This window comes from Bemisia tabaci, chromosome 7 (assembly GCF_918797505.1).
Source record: "Bemisia tabaci chromosome 7, PGI_BMITA_v3".
Classification (NCBI taxonomy): Eukaryota; Metazoa; Arthropoda; class Insecta; order Hemiptera; family Aleyrodidae; genus Bemisia; species Bemisia tabaci.
The window spans coordinates 14409052-14431050 of record NC_092799.1 but is presented as its reverse complement, the minus strand read 5'-3'; the positions used below and the strand labels follow the sequence as shown (position 1 = coordinate 14431050).

At 38.3% G+C, this 21999-nt stretch overlaps 1 protein-coding gene across 1 annotated transcript in view; it reads right to left on the bottom strand.

Annotated features, from left to right (window-relative positions):
- Positions 1–21999, bottom strand: part of serp (chitin deacetylase-like protein serp) — a 56947-nt gene that overhangs the window by 12564 nt on the left and 22384 nt on the right. The window contains exons 2-5 of the mRNA XM_019043811.2: positions 20918–21096; positions 17709–17858; positions 14956–15055; positions 8541–8862 (exon numbers count right to left, since the gene is read on the bottom strand). Coding sequence (XP_018899356.2) covers positions 8541–8862; positions 14956–15055; positions 17709–17858; positions 20918–21096 — 751 coding nt within the window. The remainder of the gene's footprint in view (positions 1–8540; positions 8863–14955; positions 15056–17708; positions 17859–20917; positions 21097–21999) is intronic.

The window sequence follows — 21999 nt, the reverse complement described above, 5'->3', positions numbered from 1 at the left end:
AAAACTTACAAGAACTACTACTACTACTACTACTACTACTACTACTATTTGAATTATTTTTGGCTTATATGGCTTGATTTTTTTTTAAAAATCAATCATCATGATCTATGTAGCTTAGCCAGCCAAATTTTGCATTAAAATTTATCTTCATCAAAAAGTCATCGGAATTTCCTCTAAAGATAGGAAAAACATGATATTTTTGACATTTTCTCCAACTTTTCATATTTTTCCGCGGGGAAAATTTTGAGAAAAAATGAAAAATGAATCATTACAAACAAAAGAGTACATACTAAGATATTTTACATTCGTGTTGCCCGAGGATAACTGAATGTTTCAATTTTTTTTTGCTTTATTGGTTTGACGAGTCTCTTATACTTATTGGTGATTTATCCGTATTCGGTTTTTAAAAAGTTGACAAACAGGGCTATTTTCTGGTTGTCAGTAGGGAAAAAAATAAAAGGCAGTAGGAGAATGAGAAGAGAAAGAATTGTCATGTTGTGACGATTCTTCATTATTACATAACTTCGACAGAGTCCATAGAAACTAAGGGGTTAATTGATGTGAACAATTTTGGAGTTATTCTTCCATTATTGCAGCGGAGTCCGAAAAATAAGTAATTTAGTATAACCATGTACACTTCTCTTTGTGGAAAGTATTTTGCAGCAGTGATTACTGAAAATTTGAAAAAAATAAATGATTTCTTTCCCCCAAAAATTGGAACAAACAACGAGGGATCACAACAACTCCTGACAACAGTAGCACATCGTTGATCAAATTCAATTACCTTACCCTGAGTTCTGACTTTGCTATAATTATTCATGGCTTTTACGGGGAGCCGCAGAAAAGAAAAGGGAGAAAAAGTTAACTTTTTCTATGCTTGCTTTCGTGAGGCATCGAATGAATCTGAGGGAAACTTGTCAACAGCGTCGCCTCCCCGGGGGAAGCTGTTACTGGAACTTTCCAACTGAATTTCAAAGTTGGTCAAGCTTTAGTTCATCGCACACGGAATTTCCTCAATCAGTTACCGGGGAGATGAAAGTTTAGAAAACTAGGAAGACGATCATTGCGGAAAAGTTTGGGCGGTGAAGGAGTGACGCATGCCTCGAGTAATCGCGTCACCATTCTGACGGAAATTTTGAGTAGATTTTGCGGTAAGGAGCTACTATTTCTGGCTCATTTTAGAGACAACATATGAGGCTGTTCATAAAATACTTAACGCGGAATTTTGAATTTTTCGCCTCCCTCCCTTTTCCCCATATAATATCCCCTTTTGAGCATATTTTGGTCTTTAACCTTTGAAACGTAAGAACAAAATGGCGTAACGCCTCCCTCCCACCCCATCTCTTCTAAAGCGTTACGCATTTTATGAATGACACCAATGTGTCTTTAGATTCCTCTCTCAGGTAACTGCTTTCATGGATGAGTCAGAAATACAGATTGAATAAGAAGTACAGTGGATAATGGTGTGATATTGAGCGACAATTAAAACGATTTTGAGGCTAAAGAAGGCTACAAAAATCATATAGCTGGCTGTAGAATGCGGAGAAAATCATACGGCCGGGCTATACGAAGCGATAAAAAATTATGCAGCCGGGCTATAGTTCCTATCGCCGGGCTTTACACTTTATCGCCTGGCTGTTGCTTTTTCGCCATCGATTATAAGAGGCTATGAAAAATTGTGTAGAAATTCATGTGTTTTGGAAATCATTAAGTTTAATACGGAGCCACCTCAATATTTACAAAACACACGTTATATTTTCCTTTAATACATGCTTTTTTTTCATCAATTAAAATGAGAATAATCCATACAGGATGTGCAAACATTTCAAAATCATGAGTTGAATAACGCTGACTCCACCAGATCAAATATTAGAGCCTAACACAAAGCGGAGCGGCGACGCACTGGCGCCTACAAACCTAACAGGGTTACTTCACGCATTGCGCAACGCGTGAAGTATCCCTGTTAGGTTTGTAGGCGCCAATGCGTGTTTCGCGCCGGCTGCCCACCTGCCACGGCGCTTGAAGCAACTATTTCACACCAGAGGTATTGTACAGTATCATACGAAACTGAAGGCGCTCTAATATATTAGTAATGGCAGGCATCCATCAAAAGTACGGAGCTTTCTTCGCAAAATAAATCAAGATACTACGGCCCAAAAAGAGAGCAGAATTCCAAAAACTCACTAAGTCCTAGCATCCGTAATTAGTAACGTTTAAAACACTTTATCGCCTGCCTGTTGCTTAATCGCCATCGGCTATAAAAGGCTAAAAGAAATTGTGTAGCCGGCTATAGAAGCTATTGGAAATCTTACAGCCGGCTGTAGGTCTATGGTATTTTGGAACACAGATTCTACTGCCAATTTTTACCAGGGAAAATATTCACGTTAAATTTCTGTCAAAAGTGCGCTACAGTTGCATCACGTTTTCATCAAATATACCGAAAACACATTGTCAAATTTTGGTCAAACTATCATAATTTCTGATACTTACTGGTTTGAAAACATGGAGTGCCTTATAAATAAAAGTTTATCAAGTCGAATGAGCTAGTAAACTTTAAATGATTGGATAAAGTGGACCGCGTTAATCACATAAAGGATCCAAGCTACACTGAAAAAAAATTCCCGGCGTTCTTACCACGATCCGTTGGTATCTTTACCATCTCACTTTTTTTTCCAATTATTGGTAATTTTACCAAAACAGACCGGTAAGCTTACCTAAAAACCGGTATTTATACTGTTTTTTTTTCAGTTAAGAATACCACTTTTTTTGGTAATCAATTCCCGGTAACTTTTCCATTTTATCTCGGTAATTCTACCACAGTCGATAAAAAATATTGGCGTTTTTACCAAGGTCCAGTAAAATTACCGAGAAAGTTCAATAATTTTACCGAGATTTCTGGGTAAAATTACCAATTCCATAAATGGTAATTTTACCGAGAAAAAACTGGGATCAAATCGAACCCTGAATTCTTGGTAATTTTACCCTTTTCTTAGTAAATACATCGAGATTTTTTTTTCAGTGTACCTCTGCAGCTATTGCCAAATTCGGACCATTCAATATTTTACATGAAAACGGCTGTGCAAATTTTGGCGCAAATTTCTGTGACTTATGTACATATATGAAGCAAAGTCTCCAAAATTTTCAAGTAATCCGAACAAACATTCTCTTGTGCTAGGTTCCTTTCTCCTAAACGCAGTCAAAGCAGTTTTAGATGAAGGAGAAATGAATTTATTAAAACCTCTCCCTCCGATGTTAAAAATTGGGAAAATTTTGCGAAGTAATCCGAACAAACATTATCTTGTTCTAGGCTCCCTTCTGCTAAACGCAGTCAAGGCAGTTTTAGGTGAAGGAGAAATGAAATTATTAAAACCTCTCCCTCCGATGTTAAAAATTGGGAAAATTTTGCGAAGTAAACCCTCATTTTTACGGCCTATTTGGCAGCGTTGCCAATGTTTCGCCCGTTGCGTTGCTGGACGCGCTGCGCAGGCGGCCAAGGGACAAAGTGCGAGAGCAATTGGTACTATGGGCATGACATAAATTGCAAAAAACAGACCACGTGTCCACTGGGTCCAGACGGACAGGAGTAAGTTATGCACATCGGAATGCGACCAGTCTAGCGCGGAGCTGCCAAATTTCGGAGATAAAACCATGATTTAACCGATTGAAAATATGCGGTTTTGTTGCGATCGGGCGACGGATGCGCATGCGCGAGGCACGAGTTACGGAGTGCAAAAACTTGTCCTGTGTCTCAAGACTTGGGTCAGAAATTGTCGCTCCTGATCTAGATCGATCGCAGCTTCATGGACCGCATTCGATACTCAAGTCAAAAATAGACCCTCGAATAACATATTGTCGTGGTCGGAACTTTTACTTCAGGGGGTTTGACGTCATCCACAAAATTAGGAATTTGAAAATATTTTGTTAATTTGTCGAAACCTAAGGTGATTCGTTAAAACCTGAGATAATTGTTAATACATAAGATTTGATAAAACTTAAGAAACTTTGTTATAACCTAACTAGTATGTTAACAAACTGATCGGTTAATCTTCATTGTACCAATTGTGGCCAGCACCTAGCCTAACTTACCATGGCTAACCCTGGTAAAAATTGGCGATAAGAGCTGTGTTTCAAAATACCATGGGAATTCTTCTAGCCGGCTAAAGAAGGCTACAGAAAATCATGTAGCTGGCTGTAGAATGCGGAGAAAATCATACGGCCGGGCTATACGAAGCGATAAAAAATTATGCAGCCGGGCTATAGTTCCTATCGCCGGGCTTTACACTTTATCGCCTGGCTGTTGCTTTTTCGCCATCGATTAAAAGAGGCTATGAAAAATTGTGTAGAAATTCATGTGTTTTGGAAATCATTAAGTTTAATACGGAACCACCTCAATATTTACAAAACACACGTTATATTTTCCTTTAATACCTACATATTTTTTTTCATCACTTAAAATGAGAATAATCTATACAGGATGTGCAAACATTTCAAAATCATGAGTTGAATAACGCTGACTTCGCCAGATCAAATATTAGAGCCTAACACAAAGCGGAGCGGCGACGCACTGGCGCCTACAAACCTAACAGGGATACTTCACGCATTGCGCAACGCGTGAAGTATCCCTATTAGGTTTTTAGGCGCCAATGCGTGTTTCGCACTGGCTGCCCGCCTGCCACGGCGCTTGAAGCAACTATTTCACACCAGAGGTATTGCACAGTATCATACGAAACTGAAGGCGCTCTAATATATTAGTAATGGCTGGCATCCATCTAAAGTACAGAGCTTTCCTCGCAAAATAAATCAAGATACTACGGCCCAAAAAGAGAGCAGAATTCCAAAAACTCACTAAGTCCTAGAATCCGTAATTAGTAACGTTTAATACACTTTATCGCCTGGCTGTTGCTTAATCGCCATCGGCTATAAAAGGCTATTGAAGTTCTTCACAAACAAAACCTTTAGCACGTCGGAGGAATTATTGCAATCTCATGTTGCTTGCAAGTGCCGGCGATTGCTTATTGCCTGCGCCTACTGATATCCGCGAATTTCACTTCACAGAATAGTAGATACCATTCTATTCTCATAATGCTTTAATTGTTGGCAACTGAGTATGCTCGAGGACGAAATAACTTAGATTTTACTCAGAGTTTCTCAATCGAATATTATAATGCGGACGCTTAATGGTAAAATATCCAAATTTTCAAGAAAGTTGGCCGACATTATGATAATATACGATGAATATCTTGGAGGAAAATACTTGCAGGATTTCTGTAATAATATTTTTCAGGACACCAGACCCAGTCAAGAAACCACAGCACCTGACATGCCTATAAAATATCGTCGCGCGAAAATATATAGGTTGTCTGACAGTATTTATATTCGTCAATATGCACTCAGAAGGACTGCATCACGGAAAATTCTGAGCCGGTGACGAATCTTAGTATTTTTAACCTACCTTTCCTCTAACTATCTAATTCAAGTTTTATATGATGTCACCCTGTCTGATTCCAGATTCCGAGTGCTTGTCAGGTACTAAGGGATTCATCAGGATGATTATCATCAATGATTTTACTGCGAATCTCCTCATTGAAATGATGAATCACTCACCACATACTTATGGTTCAAAGGCATTTCGATTACAATCCAAGAAATTTCTCCGGAGAGTGACATGACGGAATCATAAATGAGCATCGTATTTATATGAGAAGGTCATTTTCGTCACTGTTCCGTCACTATTCGAAAAATAATTAATCTGTTCATTTTAAACATTGCGGCTGATTTTTTGTGATCGTCTTGAATTCCACTTTTTTTTATCTGAATCACGCTTTTAAGTTTTTTTTCTTTTTCTCATAAATTTTTACAATTTAAATTAAAAGTTAAGCGCGCACTTGGGAGATATAAAATTTCAAGAAACGCTGTAAGTTACTCCAAGATAAGCGAGAATAATCAATTTTTTGCACTCCATAAATATTTTCACGCAAATTATGTAGTAATTGGGGGCTTGGAGGACAAGGCGCATAAGTACAGTTTTTGACAAAATTTAGATGGTAAAACTTGTAGAAAGTAAAATTAGTTTTAATGCATATACTGTGAAACATTCGCTCCCAAAGTCCAATTTATAAGCATTAAAAAAGTCAGTTTGAATTTTCTTTCTGCCATGAGGACCCGTGTAATGTTGAAACTTCTAACACGTATATCTTGAAATGGCAAAAACTGCACCTATGCGTCTCGTACTCTGCTTATTTAAGCTTTGCAAAGTGATTCCTAAAAAGAGAAAATATACAGCGACCATGAAAAGATTCCTCATAGTATTGACCTTAAGCACGTAAAGTTTTCGTTACTTTCGACAAGTTTTTGAAACGCCATAATGAGGTAATTAATCGACGTATTTAAGCTAAAAGGAACTATGTTGTTCAAATCCTATGCATATAATTCCTCTCAGCATAAATACGCCCAATTGCACCACATGCTTGCACCCGACCGATGGTTTTCGCAAGTCGCACGCCAACTTTGGCTCGCATGACTGCGCGGAGGGCCGGGCTCTTGAACTTTTTCATTCAGAATTCAGAGATTGGAGAAAGTTGTTTCTTCCCGTGGTCAATGACAAAACTGTGATTTACGGACCGACTTTGAACTTCTCGAATCCCGACGGTCAAGTGATCAACGATCAACGATCAATGGTCGTCTGCCACCTGGCTTCGCAAGGATTCAACGACTACACGCACGGTGAAAAGGGGCTCAAACCAGACTAAAAGCACAAATCATCCGAGGATGACGGTGAAGAATGACGTAACCATTGTCCAATGCCTGGCATTCTTCCACTTGATCATGCGGTGTGATTATGCTGTCGGAAGTGGAAAGGCCCCAGAAAAATTAGCTTCGAGTCGGAATACCACAGGTGGTAAAGGCTATATCTACAATAATGCGGAATTTTCTACTAGACTCTCTTCTTTGCGGAAAGGTAGGGATGCGTGCATTGAGACAATGACTCAAAAATTTCATCCCGAGAAATGATATTTGTTGCGGACCAATGTTAACTTTTGGGTGAAGGTACACTGAAAAAAAATCTCGGTATATTTACTAAGGAAAGGGTAAAATTAAGAAGAATTCAGGGTTCTATTTAATTCCAGTTTTTTCTTTATAAAATTACCATTTATGGAATTGGTAATTTTACCAAGAAATCTCGGTAAAATTATTGACTTTCTCGGTAATTTTACTGGACCCCGGTAAAAATGCCAATATTTTTTATCGACTGTGGTAGAATTACCGAGATAAAATGGCAAAGTTACCGGGAATTGATTACCAATAAAAGTGGTATTCTTACCCTAAAAAAACAGTAAAAATACCGGTTTTTAGGTAAGCTTACCAGTCTCTCTTGATAAAATTACCAATAATTGGTAAAAAAGTGAGATGACAAAGGTACCAACGGACCTTGGTAAAAACGCCGAGAATTTTTTTTCAGTGTAATGCAAGTTCTGATATCATTCTCCTAACTCCTGCCTCATGACGTGCTACAGCAAAGTATCTAAATGGATTTTGAACGGTAAATGCTATCAGGATTTTGACTGCCCTCTATCAAAGGTCGTCTCAGGCCACAAATTAAGGCAACCTGCATTCCTGCCGTGCAAATGAAAAACGTCGTATGACCAAGCCGTATATGTTGCGATATTTCCTCTAAAAATACGAATTCTCTACAGAACGGTTAGATTTTGTGTGTGAATTGTTCAGAGACCTCGCCTTAAAATTTTAGTTAGCCTTTTTGAATGGTTGAGGAAATACCCATAACTTCCCTGAAAAACAATTTTGCAGAAGCAACTCGGCACGTTTCGAGTGTTCACACGGTGAAAATGTGTACGTTGCCAAATTTCTTGTGAGATAATATTATTTTTTTTGGAAATTGTAGGAACTTTTTTGAATTTTGACCTAGTCTATGGTCTCTCCAAATTCGAAGGAGACGCATCTCATCGGAAGAAAATCTGGTAACGTCTATGAATATTCTTTCTTGAAATTTTTAGGACCTTTTGGTGAAATTGCTAGCAAATTTATTTGAAAAATTGAAAGAAAAATATTCATAAGTTAACAAGGAAATTCGCGTTTTTTCTCAGCACGGCAGAATTCTGTCGTATTGAGGAAATTTGGCAACGTCTAGAGACTCATACGACGTGTTTCCTCAAATGGTGGCAAAACGTCAAACGTCAAACGGTGGCAAAACTCAGCACGGCGGAATTCTGCCGTGCTGAGTTTTGCCAGATTCGAGAACATTCGAGAGTTGCCAGAATTACTTCAATAAAATTTTTATTTTTGAGAAAAGTTATGAATTTTTATCCTTGAAAATTTCATGCTACTAAGATCAAATCTAGAACAAAATTCTTTGAAAAATTGAAAGAAAATTGTTCGCAAATTTTCCCAAAAAATTCGAGGTTTATCCAAAGAGATTTTTTGCAACGTCAGGAGGTTCATATGACGTTTTTCCTTAGTACGGCAGAATTGGTGCGGAGCCTGGATCGAGATTGGGGCTGGAATGAAAGTGCGTGATGACTTACGTAATTGAGTGAACGGCGATCTCGTGGCCTTTGCGGTGGGTCTCCTGGACGGCGGAGTAGTTGGTGTACTTGTGCGAGACGAAGAAAGTGGCTTTGATGTCGCAGCCGTTGGGGTTCTTGCGCTTGCCGTTGAAGATCTCTTTGTAGAGCTCGATGTTGTTGTTGTTGATGGCGTCATCGAAAGTGATGGTGATCATCTGGGGGACATCCTTGACGGGCAGGTCGCCCGGGATGGCCGTGCCGTCCTCCGAGCAGAAGCAGTCGGGCAGCACGCACACGGCCGGGTCGCAAGGCGGCGCGCGGTTCGGGTCGTTGTCGTTGTCTGAAATCATACAACGGATCAATTTGTTAGATTCATTATCAGCAAAAATTATTACGGAAAAAATATTACGGATTCAATCAGAATTAGAGTACCTATATACTGCCGTGCTAAGGAAGATCGCCGTATGAACCTTCAGGCGTTGCCAAATTTCCTTTGATAAAACACGAATTCCCTGGTAAACTTATGAATATCTTCCTCCATTTAAACCGATTCTAAACAATCGATTCTTGTCGAAGCACCTGACCCCTCCAAGAATCGGAACCATTTCCATAGGTTTAAATGGAGGAAAGACAATGTTGCCAATTTGGTGGATCCACCAATGCGGTGCCCTCCGTTGCCGCGCCACCGCCGCACAATGGATCGAGTCAATTAGAGAGGCCGAACATGAAATTTTTGACTGAAACTGCAAATTTTGGTGTTTATTTTGTCACATTTTAAATTTCAAAAGGTGCTTGCCGTAGAAAATTTCACGAGAAAACCAATGGAACCACTTTTAGAACCTCAAAGTTTTGAATACACGGAGTTATATGCGTTTAAAGTTTCCGAACTTGGTCCGACCTCTCTCATTGACCCGATCCATTGTGCGCTGCGCCGCGGTTGGAATGCAGGGACAGCCTGGAGAGTCAAAACGCCTTCTTTTCCGAGCGTATGCAACACGGACATCCGTGTAGCCCGAATAAATGCGTCCAGTTGTTATAACGAAATTCAAATGAAATCGTTGCATGCCATCCTACCAGAGGGAACTTTGCATGTTTCTTCTACTCCCTTACTTATAGACTGAGACATGGGTAATTTCAGCGTTACCCATTGTGCCGGCGAAGTAAAGAATTACTAATTTTTATCACAACGATGTCAATTTTTTCAGAAATGCATTCATTTAGAAATTATAGAGCAAAACGAGTTTATTAGGTCACGCACGTCAAAAGCATGCAAAATCTCAAGGTGTATCGCTTCAATTTCTCATTTGAACTAGAACTTAAGCTGAGCTTAATGCCACGCACGCGACACTATTTGATTAGACATAGGCATGGAGGCCTGGCTGAGTGCCATGTGCCACGAATCTGTGATACTAACAATCAGGCGGGGGCCTCCTGATGGGGAGGAGGCAGGTGGAGTGCAGCTCACCAATCACCATAACTTTCCCCATTCAGCCCAACTCTGATTCTTAATTTCTGACCGGCCTCCTCACCCGCAGGTCGCAATCGTATCACAAAAAGAAGTCCAGGATAGGAATATTGGTGACAAAACAACACTGGAAAAAAACACATTGGACCTATAGTCCAGACTCTTAAAAAAAATGACAAGAAAAAATACTCTTGATTCAATCGGATTTTTGCTTAAATCAAGAACCAAGCCTCTTAATTTGAGCGGATTTCCTTTTGATTTAAGCTTAAATCTGATTGAATCAAGAGTATTTTTTCTTGTCAATGGTTTCAAGAGTCTGGACTCTAGATCCAATGTGTTTTTTTCCAGTGAAGTTAAAATGTTACATAAAAATCAAAAGAGACAAAATGTATGAAACATGCCGCGGCGAATCACCAAAATTTCAGACATTTGCTAAGTATTGTTTGCATTACTAAAGTTTCCTTAACTTCCTTCCACAATAAAATATATTTATTCTTAGCAATAACGTAGACTGTTTCCGACCTCGCAGGTTAAGTATCCATTTCAGTAAATAATTGAGGGTGAAGGAGAAGTGAATTCCCACCAAAAATTCCCTGAATTGTTAGATCTCTTACGATAAAACAGAAAGCGGCAGTTTGATTTCAACATTTTTTGAAAAGTTAGCACTTTCGTCGTGGATGCACTTTGAAGGGAAAGAGAGAGTAAATATCTGAGAAAGTACGCAATTTTCACCAAGTTTCCTCAGCGAGGATTCTAGTCAAGGCAAGGTGAAAAAGAGGAAAATAGGTTTAAGGTATTTTCCCTCCATAAGAATTAATTTCAGGGGCACGGTTCACTTTCAATTAAAATATGTAATTCCTCGACCTCACATTTTTGACCGGACGAATCGACAGAATTCTAAGGTCAAAATCACTCCTAACTGCTTCTTCCCCAAAACGTCGTGACTTGATTTTCTACGTTTATTTATTTATTCACACTTATATTTAATGATTTTACTTATTTATTATATTACTTTCACCGTTTATCTGTATCGCAAACGATCTCACAGCTGTTTAGATTAGTCTCGTTAAATATTAGGAGATTGTGTAAGGTATTCTCTTGAATTCAATACTAGCATCCAGAAAATTTTGGTGAAAAAGTTTCAATGTTGCGACATTGTTACATCACTTTTGCTCCCAACAGCTTCGTGGCCATGGCATGATTCCTGTGTCATTTTAATTAAAACTCTTTGAGTGAGGAAGCTGTCCAACGGGCACGAGTGCATGCATGATTGCCAAGTTCTATGCGGAAGACTTTTTCCTCGACAGAACAATGGAAAATCGGTGAATTTTAGCATGCAATCTGCCAACACCGAGGACACTAGCTTGCATTGCACCGTGGTGCTATGTGCTGTCTCACTGCAAGGGAGCATGTTTCACGATAGCGTTGCTCAATTGCAAGTGCTGAGTGGGTCTGGCAATGTTTCATCACGTCCAGTGAAGATGGGAAAGTGAACTTACACTTCAATTTTAGTTTTGAACCATACTTGACGACAAAGTGTGACCGACAAGACACAGATTTGCCGAGTTGCAAAGTTGAAGAGCGCTTTAGAAGAGGGAGGGGGCAAAGGATCAATCCCCCTTGCATTTTTCATTTGACATCTTTTCGTATAAGCCGTGTTAAGGAAGCTATTACCCCTCAAATTTTCTTTAAAAAATGGATTTTTTTAAAAAGTTTAGCCAAAAAATTACGTGTTTTAAGGCCGAGCGGAATTTTTATTCACTTCATTAATTTCTGCGGTGACAAACAAGTAAAAACCAAAGAAATTAGGTCAGGGGAGGATCAGAGGCCCCCTTAAATGTTTACCATCCCCTATTAAAAATGCTCAAACACAAAAATGTCATTAAACCATATGGTTTCATTTCAGTATACGGAACTGATTCCTTAATTGGTAAGTTGCGCTGGTCACAGAATCGTGTTTTGATGCTTGATTCTTGTAGATTGGATACAAATGATAAAATCCGTCCGAACCGCAACTTTCTACGTCCAATATTAACCGAGAATATCGGCCTTTGAAAAGTCGGGTTTTTGACGTCATCCATCACGGTAGTGACACCCTTGGATTCTTCCACCTTGTTTTCATCAATCAGTAAGATGCACAATTGTACTGTTGTCTGACGTGAAACTTGGATAAAACTTGGAACTTGAAACTTGTGAACTTTGGAACTTGGTCACTGACTGATGAAAGCCAGGTGGAAGAGACCCAAGGGGTCACTAAGACGGTGGATGACGTCAAAAACCCGGTTTTTCAAATGGCAATATCTCGATTAATATGGAGCGTAGAAAGGTGCGGTTTGGACGGATCTTATAATTTTTAGCCAATCTACAAGAATCAGGCATCGAATCGCGATTTTGTGACCAACGCAAGTGACCCATTCATTCATCATTTAATTTGGAATACCGTGCGTATATTTTCAGTTAACTCAGTCATTATGGTTTTTGCACCCAGAGCTTTCTTTCGTGAGTAATAGAGATGGCTTACTCGACGCGACCAACACCGCTTAGATCCACTGCACGTGTGTCGGCCGGAGCCAAGTGAGACACTGATAGGTCAGGTCGTTTTATTTTATTACATAATTACTGAGTGTCGCTGATCGCTGATTACAGATCACTGATTGCCACTTACCACCACCGCATCGTCATCTCTGACTAATTAACTAGTTCACTGACAGGGTTGCATGATCATTGGCAAGTTAAAAAGATTAATTGTTTTAAATTAAATATAGAGACCTCAATGTTTCACGGATTGAACTGGCAACTTTCCCGCCGCAGTGTTGATGGATTGAGAAAATTTTTCGAATTGAGCCGAAGTTCCTTTCCTGCATTTTAAATTTAACCTTTTTCTCGCCTAAAAGCGCTCCCCACCCCCCACAGATTTGAATAAAATGACACACCTGCACGCTGAAATAGCAATTTGAACTTCAAAACTATGCGAGAATTGGCCTAAATGCTGATTCAAGTACCCGCACGGTTAAACTTACGTCCTCTGAATGTAACTGTTAACAGTGCAGGTAGCTGAATTAGCGTTTATGATTCAACTGACACAATTCGTCGATTTTCGTCGGGAACCAAACTACGTCTTGATGTATTGAAATTCATACACACGAAGCATATCAAAACAAGGAAGCTGTGTGAAATTTTTTGCTAAAAATATATAAATTTTTTCTCTGATCACTCGTAAAAATCAGAATTTTTGTTTGAAAAATTGAACGGTTATACTTGTAAAAATTTGCACTGTTCGAGACAATTTAATAAGAACCATTGAGTGGAGTTATGTCTCTCTTCCGGGGAACGTCGATTTTTTTGTTTCACCTAAATTGTCGTGCCAGCATGTTGCAATGATGCATGATTGCATGTTTTCTAATATGGACAAAGAATCTAATCCACGAGGATCAATATGAAATTTACTCATCCATAAAATTTTCAAAAGAAGTGTTCAACATGCATAAAAGTCACACCATTTTTATCACCGTATGATAGGTTGAATCAGTATAGCCGAGGTGTTAGAAAGGTACTTTTATTTTATGTATTCTTTAAAAATTTGTAAAATAAAATAAAAATGAATATTTTTCTAAAACCTCGGCTACTTATTCAACCCATCATACGGTGATACATAAAAGTTACTCCTACAATGCACTCTGGCGTTTTGCGCCACGCATGCCTATCTTCTTCTCTGGAAAAAAAATCGCTTGGATCTGTAGTTCAGACTCTTAATAACATTGACAAGAAACTATACTCTTGATTCAATCCGATTTTCCTTGAATCGAAGAGACCAGCCTCTTGATTCAGGCAAATTTCCTTTTGATTCAAGCAAAAAGTCCGATTGAATTAAGAGTTTTTTTCCGTGCCAATGTCTTTAAAAGTCTGGACTCTAGATCCAAGCGACTTCTTTTTCCAATGCCAGAGGTTAACGGGCAACTGACACAAAAATATCTCTTCGTCAACGCCCTGCCGCCATCCCTTCACGGGACGTCCTTGGTTAACGTTTCCGTTCGATTAGAACTGAACATAAAAACGAAAAAATAAAAGGGGAACTTGGCAACGGTGCTCACCGGTTCAACGACTCGCGCTGTCAATCAGAGCTCACCGCGGTGATAGATCGGGGCTTTCATCCTCGTTTACGAATTCTAACGCTGCCGCGAGCAATTGCAAGCTTCTGTTACGCCTGACAAATTAAATCTCGTTTCTTGGCATGACTGCTAAGTGCTGAGTCCCCGCCAGAGGCCACAAATCATTCGAGATTCCAGTAAACAATCATCTAGCTTCGAGCTCAAATCCACGGGATTTGCCGGTAATTCATCGGTATTTTCGCGTTTTGAGTTTTTTTTTACCGAATATATTTGTCCGCCATTGAGGAAATATCTTTTCAGGCGAATAGGAAGTTTACGGGACGATTTCATGAAAATAAACGAATTGCAGACAATTGATTCTTTGTTTAGAGTCAGTGGTGTAGACAAAAGGGGGGGTCCAGGGGGTCTGGACCCTCCTTAGCCTCGTTAATCCCCCCTCAGTCCCCCTCCCTTAGTCTCGTTGATTTTTGGAGGGCAGACATAAAATATTATCAGGGATGTACACGAAATAATGTAAATGGATCCCCCCCTTAAAGAATTCCTAGCCACGTCACTGTTTAGAGTCTATTTCCAAACATGGACGAATTCGGTCAAAAAATATACTGAGCATTTTTGACTTCAGAATATAAGAGAGCGAAGTGACTGAAATTTGCAACGGTGTAAGCGAAAAACTAATTTCTTGGACAAATTTCAGTTCCAATATTACCCAATTTGAGTCATTTTGCGAAAATAAGGTGGATTTATCTATGCTATGTCTTAGTTTTGCGCATATTCTTATGAAAGTCTTTACGAGCTTAGTTTCGATCTATTAAATGCGGTTTAATTTAACAATGAAAATGACTGGACTTCTTAAACTCACCACAAGTGTTTTCGTCGGATCCATCAGCACAATCCTTGTCGCCGTTACAGAAAAGACCACGGTCCATACACTCGCCGTTTCCGCAAGCTAGCTGCCCATCCTGTAACACAATTGAAACCAAGCTGATGAAATACTGCCACTTCGTTAAAAGTTTGAAATGAGCTCTATCAAATCTAATGGCTTACACATTTTATTTGTGTTCCGATAAATGGACGACTAGACAGGGTACGAAGTTGAGCATTCTGATACATGTTTCTGAACCAAAATTTAACGTAAAACACGAATCGTGCGACCAAAATTACTGAAATTGATTCCTTATCAAAGTATTTAATGTTTCTTGACGCATAATTCAAACCTCTCGCTCTTGAAAACTCAATGCTCTACATGAGCCACATCGCGTGCAAAACGCTACCCTGACAGTCTGCGATATGAAATCTGGCAACCTCAATCTTGAAGCTTTGGCTAAGCTATAGCTAATTGTTCATAGTTTGAACATAACAGGGTGGACAATGAACATTGCTCGATTAAAAAACCTTGCCGAAACCGTTGTAGTGTGCGATTTGACTCACGTAGAGCTTTGAGTTTCTAATGAGCCGTTCAAACTTCCCGTGCCCAATGTAAAATAAATATACGTTATTATCTTCGTTAGGAGTTGGCTTAAGTAGTTTTCGTTGCGAAAATCGTGTTCTACGTTTAATTTTGGTTCAATAATATATATCAGAATGCTTAAATTCGTACCTTGTCCAGCGGTCCATCGTCATGCCTGTTTTTTAATTCATTTATCAGACTGAAATAGCAATAAACATGACTATCATTTCGTCAATTAGACTTCATTTCGCGATAGAAACTAGAAATATAGCCCATGCGTAGAAGCATTTATATGCATAGGTAAACTTATGGCGTATACATTGTTTCTAAAACGAGCCAGAAATGGTAGTTCCGTATCGCAAAGTGAAGTCAACTTTCCTACTCCCGCGTTGAAGTCTTTTTTCGGCACTCTCCGACGATCGCTCTCGCGCATGTGATGTTTTCATGAAACACGGTAAAATTTAATTATCTCGTAAAAAATGGTATGCTAATGTGCTTTGTGAACGATAGACAAAACGGTTTATCAATCATTAGCTTGATACGGTTTTATTGTTTTAATTGTTTTACAAATTGAATGAATGCTGTTCATGTTGTGTTTGAATAATGCCCTCAGTTGTTTTTTTTTGTTTTTTGTCTTTTTGTTTGTTTTTTTTTAATCCGCAATGAAAAGCCTTTGCCCAAAACTATTCTCAATGAGTATAATAATATCTCTATGTGTAATATCTATGGGTTGAAAATTATTTTGATCGACACTTCCAAAAAATCTCGTTCACTCTTGCGATACAACATATTTCAAAGTAATATTGTTGTATAGTAAAGTTACAAGAATTCCTGGGAGAAATCTTTCACATTTTACTGTAAGGGACACTTTTTGAGTCAAGTATAAAATAAGATGCATTGATTCAACCTCTTTGGAATCGTTGCATTGACGGATGAGAGTATCATCAAAATTAGTTCAGACTCTCATTGCTTTCGTTAAAGAAACGAACCTTCAGGGAGTTTTATAAAATTGACCTCAGCTCTTATTTAAGATGGCTTAGCTGGCTAATTGAAGGAGCCGCGAACACCTCTATTTTTTGCTACGAAAAAATTACGGCGATTTTTTGAGGTGTTTGAGAACTCCTAATAATCTTCATATGAATTAATGGAATGCCAACATAATGCTTTCGACGCAATTTACCTTGAGGTATTTTAATCTGAGCTCGTGTATAGAGTTATTTATTTTTTATAACACTGTAAGCAACCTTTCTGCATTAACGTTTCTAGAATAGCTATTCAATCAAATTTTGTTTTTAAATCATGGATGGAGGGCGTAACGAAACGCAAATTATCCACGATCAATAGGTACAATATTTATATCTGTAGCTCAGAACGTAGGAATATTTTTTCCCCGTTTCGGGATATCGCAAGGAAACTGTCCGACGGCCCTACTGCTTTATCCCTTTTGATGTAATTTTCAATTTTTGATGTTGGATCCATCTCGCAACCGACGTTGGATAACATGCACTATGTATCTGAAGCGTGTAATATAGAACATCTTAAAATCAAGGTCGAAAAAAGATTTCGGTGACGATTCTTTTTTTATGTAAGCTATTGATATTTTTTCAAAGTAGAATAAAAGTAATCTCGCCTAAGCTGATCTCGAGATGTATTTTAATGTTATGTTGCAGTGGTCCACGCAACATTAATATCCTAAAAAGATGCCAGAGATAGGTATCTCTCATTGCAAAATTTTAAATCCACTTATCAAACATTCATATGCACTTGCAGTAATCTGCAGAAAATATTTTTCTTTTCTTGTACATTACTCGATAGTTGCAAAAGAAGAGGAGCAGCTTTTTTGTAAGTGGGCCAAATTCAACAAAAAAGTACTTTTTGGCAAAAAATTAAAAAAATTAGAGTCGGGAAATTTGAATTCAATAAGTTTTGAATTCAACCAGTGTAATATTTTTCCATCTTCAAAAAATCAAAGACCAGAAAAAATATCTTGAATGTAAGCATTATTTGAAAGTCTTATGGAGGGATACAACTTTGAAATTTGACTCTCAGTTCAAACTTGATATAACTCGGTGCGTTTCTGTCAAATTTGGCCCATTTATAAACACGCAGAATTAGATTTACAGTTCGAATATTCGCTTATTACATAGCAGGATGTAAGTTCTTACCTTACAGAGTGGCTCATCTGTGAACAGAAGAGGCTTTGCTTTCCTCTCCTTGTTCTTGAGCTTGCAGTTCCTGACAGCACCCTTCCAGTCACAGGTTTGCTTTTCGATATCGAAATACAAACCTGCAGGGCATCTGATGGCTTGCAGCCCCTGAAACAGAAACGAATAATCAGACTGACGAAGTAAAATTGAACTCCGTGTAATAATGGATTGAGATTTAGAAAAACAAAAGCTCCTAGGGGCCTTTACAATACAACGCCTTAGTTATCAGCCTTAACGTTCTTATTAATCCACGAGATTTGAAACAGAGGGATGATGATATCACAATCAATTGCCAAAAAAAAAAAAAAAAAAAAAAAAAACCGCGTCACAGTACTCGTACACATTTCTATATATCGATGGTCTAATTTCAAAATCACATATCTTAATTGCGGTGTTTCAAAATTTTTGCTGCTATTTGATTCTTTCGAAGAGAAACGAGCCAACTTTTCAGCTTGATATTTTTATAGGATATTCTGCTATTAGAGAAGAAACATCACGCAAATTTTCAAGAAATTATGTTGACGAATTTTCACAGGAAAGAATTAAGTGCGACAGGAAGTCTGCGTAGTCGCAAATGGAGATACGTGGTTTTGCGCTTTTGCCATGGATATTATAATTCCTTTTATTTATTTATTAATTTATTTATTTATATATTTATTTATTTACTAGGTATGTGCATGACTACAACAAAGTATTAATCCTAATTATTTTAACTTATATAATTACTGTCGTTTGTCTATATGGGCCAAGATTGCCAATTTCCTAATGCTGTTCCCCCTAAAGATATAAATTGAGATTTTTACACTTTTAATTTTGGAGAAAAACGTTTTCTCTGAATATTGATTCGGTATAATCTCAGAGATTATAAGATTTTATCCCACAGCTATGTAACAATGCATTACACGTATTTTTTCAGAAAACAGATGCAGAGAATCAATAACATAACATGGAGAACAAGTGGCAATCTTGTTTAACCAGAGGGCTGAATTTGTAGGTCAACTGCATATTTAGGTCAAGGTCACGCTAACCATTTCTCTCAGCGGTCATTGATCCACGTCATTCGATGCCTAGAAAAAGCATTAACTCGTACTTACTATCATGTTTTTATTGCGGTATACCCTTCCAAACATTTTTCTCCAAAGTTATACAGATAAATTTCACTCGAGGCTGGCAAAAATTGTTCTTTTTATGATACTGTTTTGAGGATTTCCGTAAACCTCCCTTAATCTCAATGTAAACCAATTGGGGCCTCCTAAGGAAAGGAACTAGTTGGATTACATTTTGTAACAAGGAACCACGGCTCTCCCATAAAGGCACATATCTGCATAGGGAAACCAATGGCATGTATGTTGTTTCTAAAATGGGCCAGAAATAATGGTTCCTTATTGCAAAATGTAATCCGGTTGAGGAACGACTATAAATGAATACGACCCTCAAATCCTCCCATGTATTTTATGACCGGCCTCCCTTGCATAAAATTTCAGATCCTGTGTAGCATTTGCAGGAGTCTCTCTCTAACCCATCCCTCCCGGCATCATGACAAATGAGAGGCTTGGATGACAAGTGGGATAAGTGCAGTTTTCGAAGTAATGGGCCTGTTGCATGCAATAGATACAGCCGTGCGAATAGACTTTTAAGAGTTTAAATGACATGAAAATTACGATGGTCACATTAAAAAAGTCTGAAATACACTCCTTACTGCGCAATTTGCGTTGTTAGGAGCGCGCTTTTTCAAATTTCCCGCGTCAGGGGGCAGTTTTCTTACGGAAACAATTAACGGCAACTCGCGGCTATTTCCGGTCAACTAAAACTGACAACATAACCTAAAAATCGGAGCTCGTGATATCGTGAAATGAAATGTAGAAGGATTGCATTGGATATTTAAAAGTTGATCGATTTGGTGATCGCATAAAGCGTATATGGACCACTATAAGAGATCACGTTGGGTTTGTGAACAAACTGAAGGAAAAAATAACAACAACAACAACAACAACGACTCGGCATCTTCCGGAAATCACCGAGCCCGCCGTTTGCTCGTTTCCGGTGATTAGAAAACTGCCCCCAGACGCGGGAAATTTGAAAAAGCGCGTTCCTAACAACGCAAATTGCGCAGTAAGGAGTGTATTTCAGACTTTTTCAATGTGACCATCGTAATTTTCGTGTCATTTAACCTCTATAAAGTCTATTCGCGCGGCTGCATCTCTTGCATGCAACAGGCCCATTGAATCATTAATGATTTTAACCGGACTACATTTTACAATTAGGCATTTCTGGCTCTTTCATAAAGAAATCAGTAAAAAATGGAAAATGGTGATTTCTACGTTGTTCCTAAATTGATCCAGAAATTTTAGTTCCTAATTGCAAAATGAAGTCCAACAAAAACTAGTCTCAAGCTTATTCTGTGAAAAATTCACTATTAAAATTCAATGTTAAAGCATTAAAAACTAATTGAACTCTACTTCCGCGATGAAGCTTCCATATATGATTTTGAAATTTTAAACAGGCATTTCTTGAAATGGCAAAAACTGCACTTATTCCACTGGTCCGCCAAGCCCCTCGAATGAAACTGTCAAGAATTTGACAAAAAACTAACTTGATTCGGGGTATCTAAGAAAATGGACGCGGAGGCGTACACTGCCGTGCAAAGGAAAAACGTCGAATGAACCTGTAGACGTTGCCAAATTTATTTCAATAAAATACGCATTAATTGAGAAAGCTTTGAATATTTTTCTTCAAATTTTTCGGAAGATTCTGTTCGCAATTTAATCTGAAATATCTGAGAATTTTAGGAGAAAAAATGAGAAACAATCTTCAAAAACAAATGTTTGATCCGAGGAAATTTGACATTTCTCGAATGTTTACACGGAAAAAATTAAATGCTGGTTCAGCACTTAAATTGTTAAAAAAAAGCCCGTCAAGTTTCAAATGCTGAATTTACAATACAAAAATGGTGACACAACATTTGAATTCGTTCGTTTTACAGTGGGCGTAGTTAAGTTAGCATTTCTCCAAATGTAAAATCAGCATTTGAAACTTTTCGGACACGTTTTTAACAATACAAATGCTAAATCAATATTTAATTTTTTTCCCTTGTATACGGCGTTTCAGCACGACAAGACACGGGCTGTCGAAGTGCGAAAAAAGTGAAGGAGGAAAGAGGTCATTACCGATGATGTGCACTGGATTACGTCACGGCAGGCGTCGCCTTCGCCGGCCACCAGACGGAACCACTCGCCGGCATCCTTGTCTTTGCAAAGCTCCTGCTCGAAACTTTCCTCTTTTTTCGTCGACGACTCCTCTTGTCTCTTCACTCGCTTCAGAAAGTTGTCGAACTTGGCGGCTTCACCTGTAACATTCAAAATGAGGCAATTTGTTAGCGTCATCGATGAATTAGGGAAATCCATTCTTCAAGTATGACGTCATATCCAAGTGATGTCCAAGGTGAAACAACCGGACCACACAAAAATGTTTTATCCTATCACCTCTTCTAAGTTTTTTTCATCAGCGCTGCGGGCTCTGAAGTTTTTTGAAAGCTATTTTTTTCTGATTTTTGGAAACGTTTATGAACATAGAAAAAAAGAGTGTTAGGGCTCATTTCCTAAAATTGCAGTACTGTTCGAGTTTGATGGATGACATGGACATGGATGACATGGACACAATTACTTTTGGTAGTTACAGCGACACAAGTTGGGGTAATAGTTAAACATTCGAGTTAGTAATCTAATTCATCGGAGTACTATCACAATTAATTGAAAATCCCCATATCATCCAACAACCCCTACCTCTTTTTTTTCGTGAACCAAAACTCACGAAGCACAGCTATCCTCCCACAGTCGGTAACTTCGTATTCATCCGTGCTCTCTAAGACGTCAAAATTTCAAGTTGAAGGGGGATCAGGGGGCAGTGAGCATTTAAACATTAAAAAGAACATTGGAAAAGAAGTTCCAACCATTAAAATCTACCACACGCAAATGAATACTGTGTGAGAGTGAAGTTTCATTTTAGCGTTTCAAAATTGTCTTATAGAGATTCTAATTATTTCAGGAAGTCTATTACACCTTTCAATAAAAATTCAAGTAAATATTTGGCAAATGTAGTAGCAAACTCACTGCCAATTTTTCGAAAAAACAACTATTTTCAAAATTTTACGCCAGAATAAATTTTGGGAAAACATTAGGAGATGCTAAAATAGGGCTACCTAACTTTTGATGATTGGATGATTCAAACTGTAACCGGATAAAATTTCAAT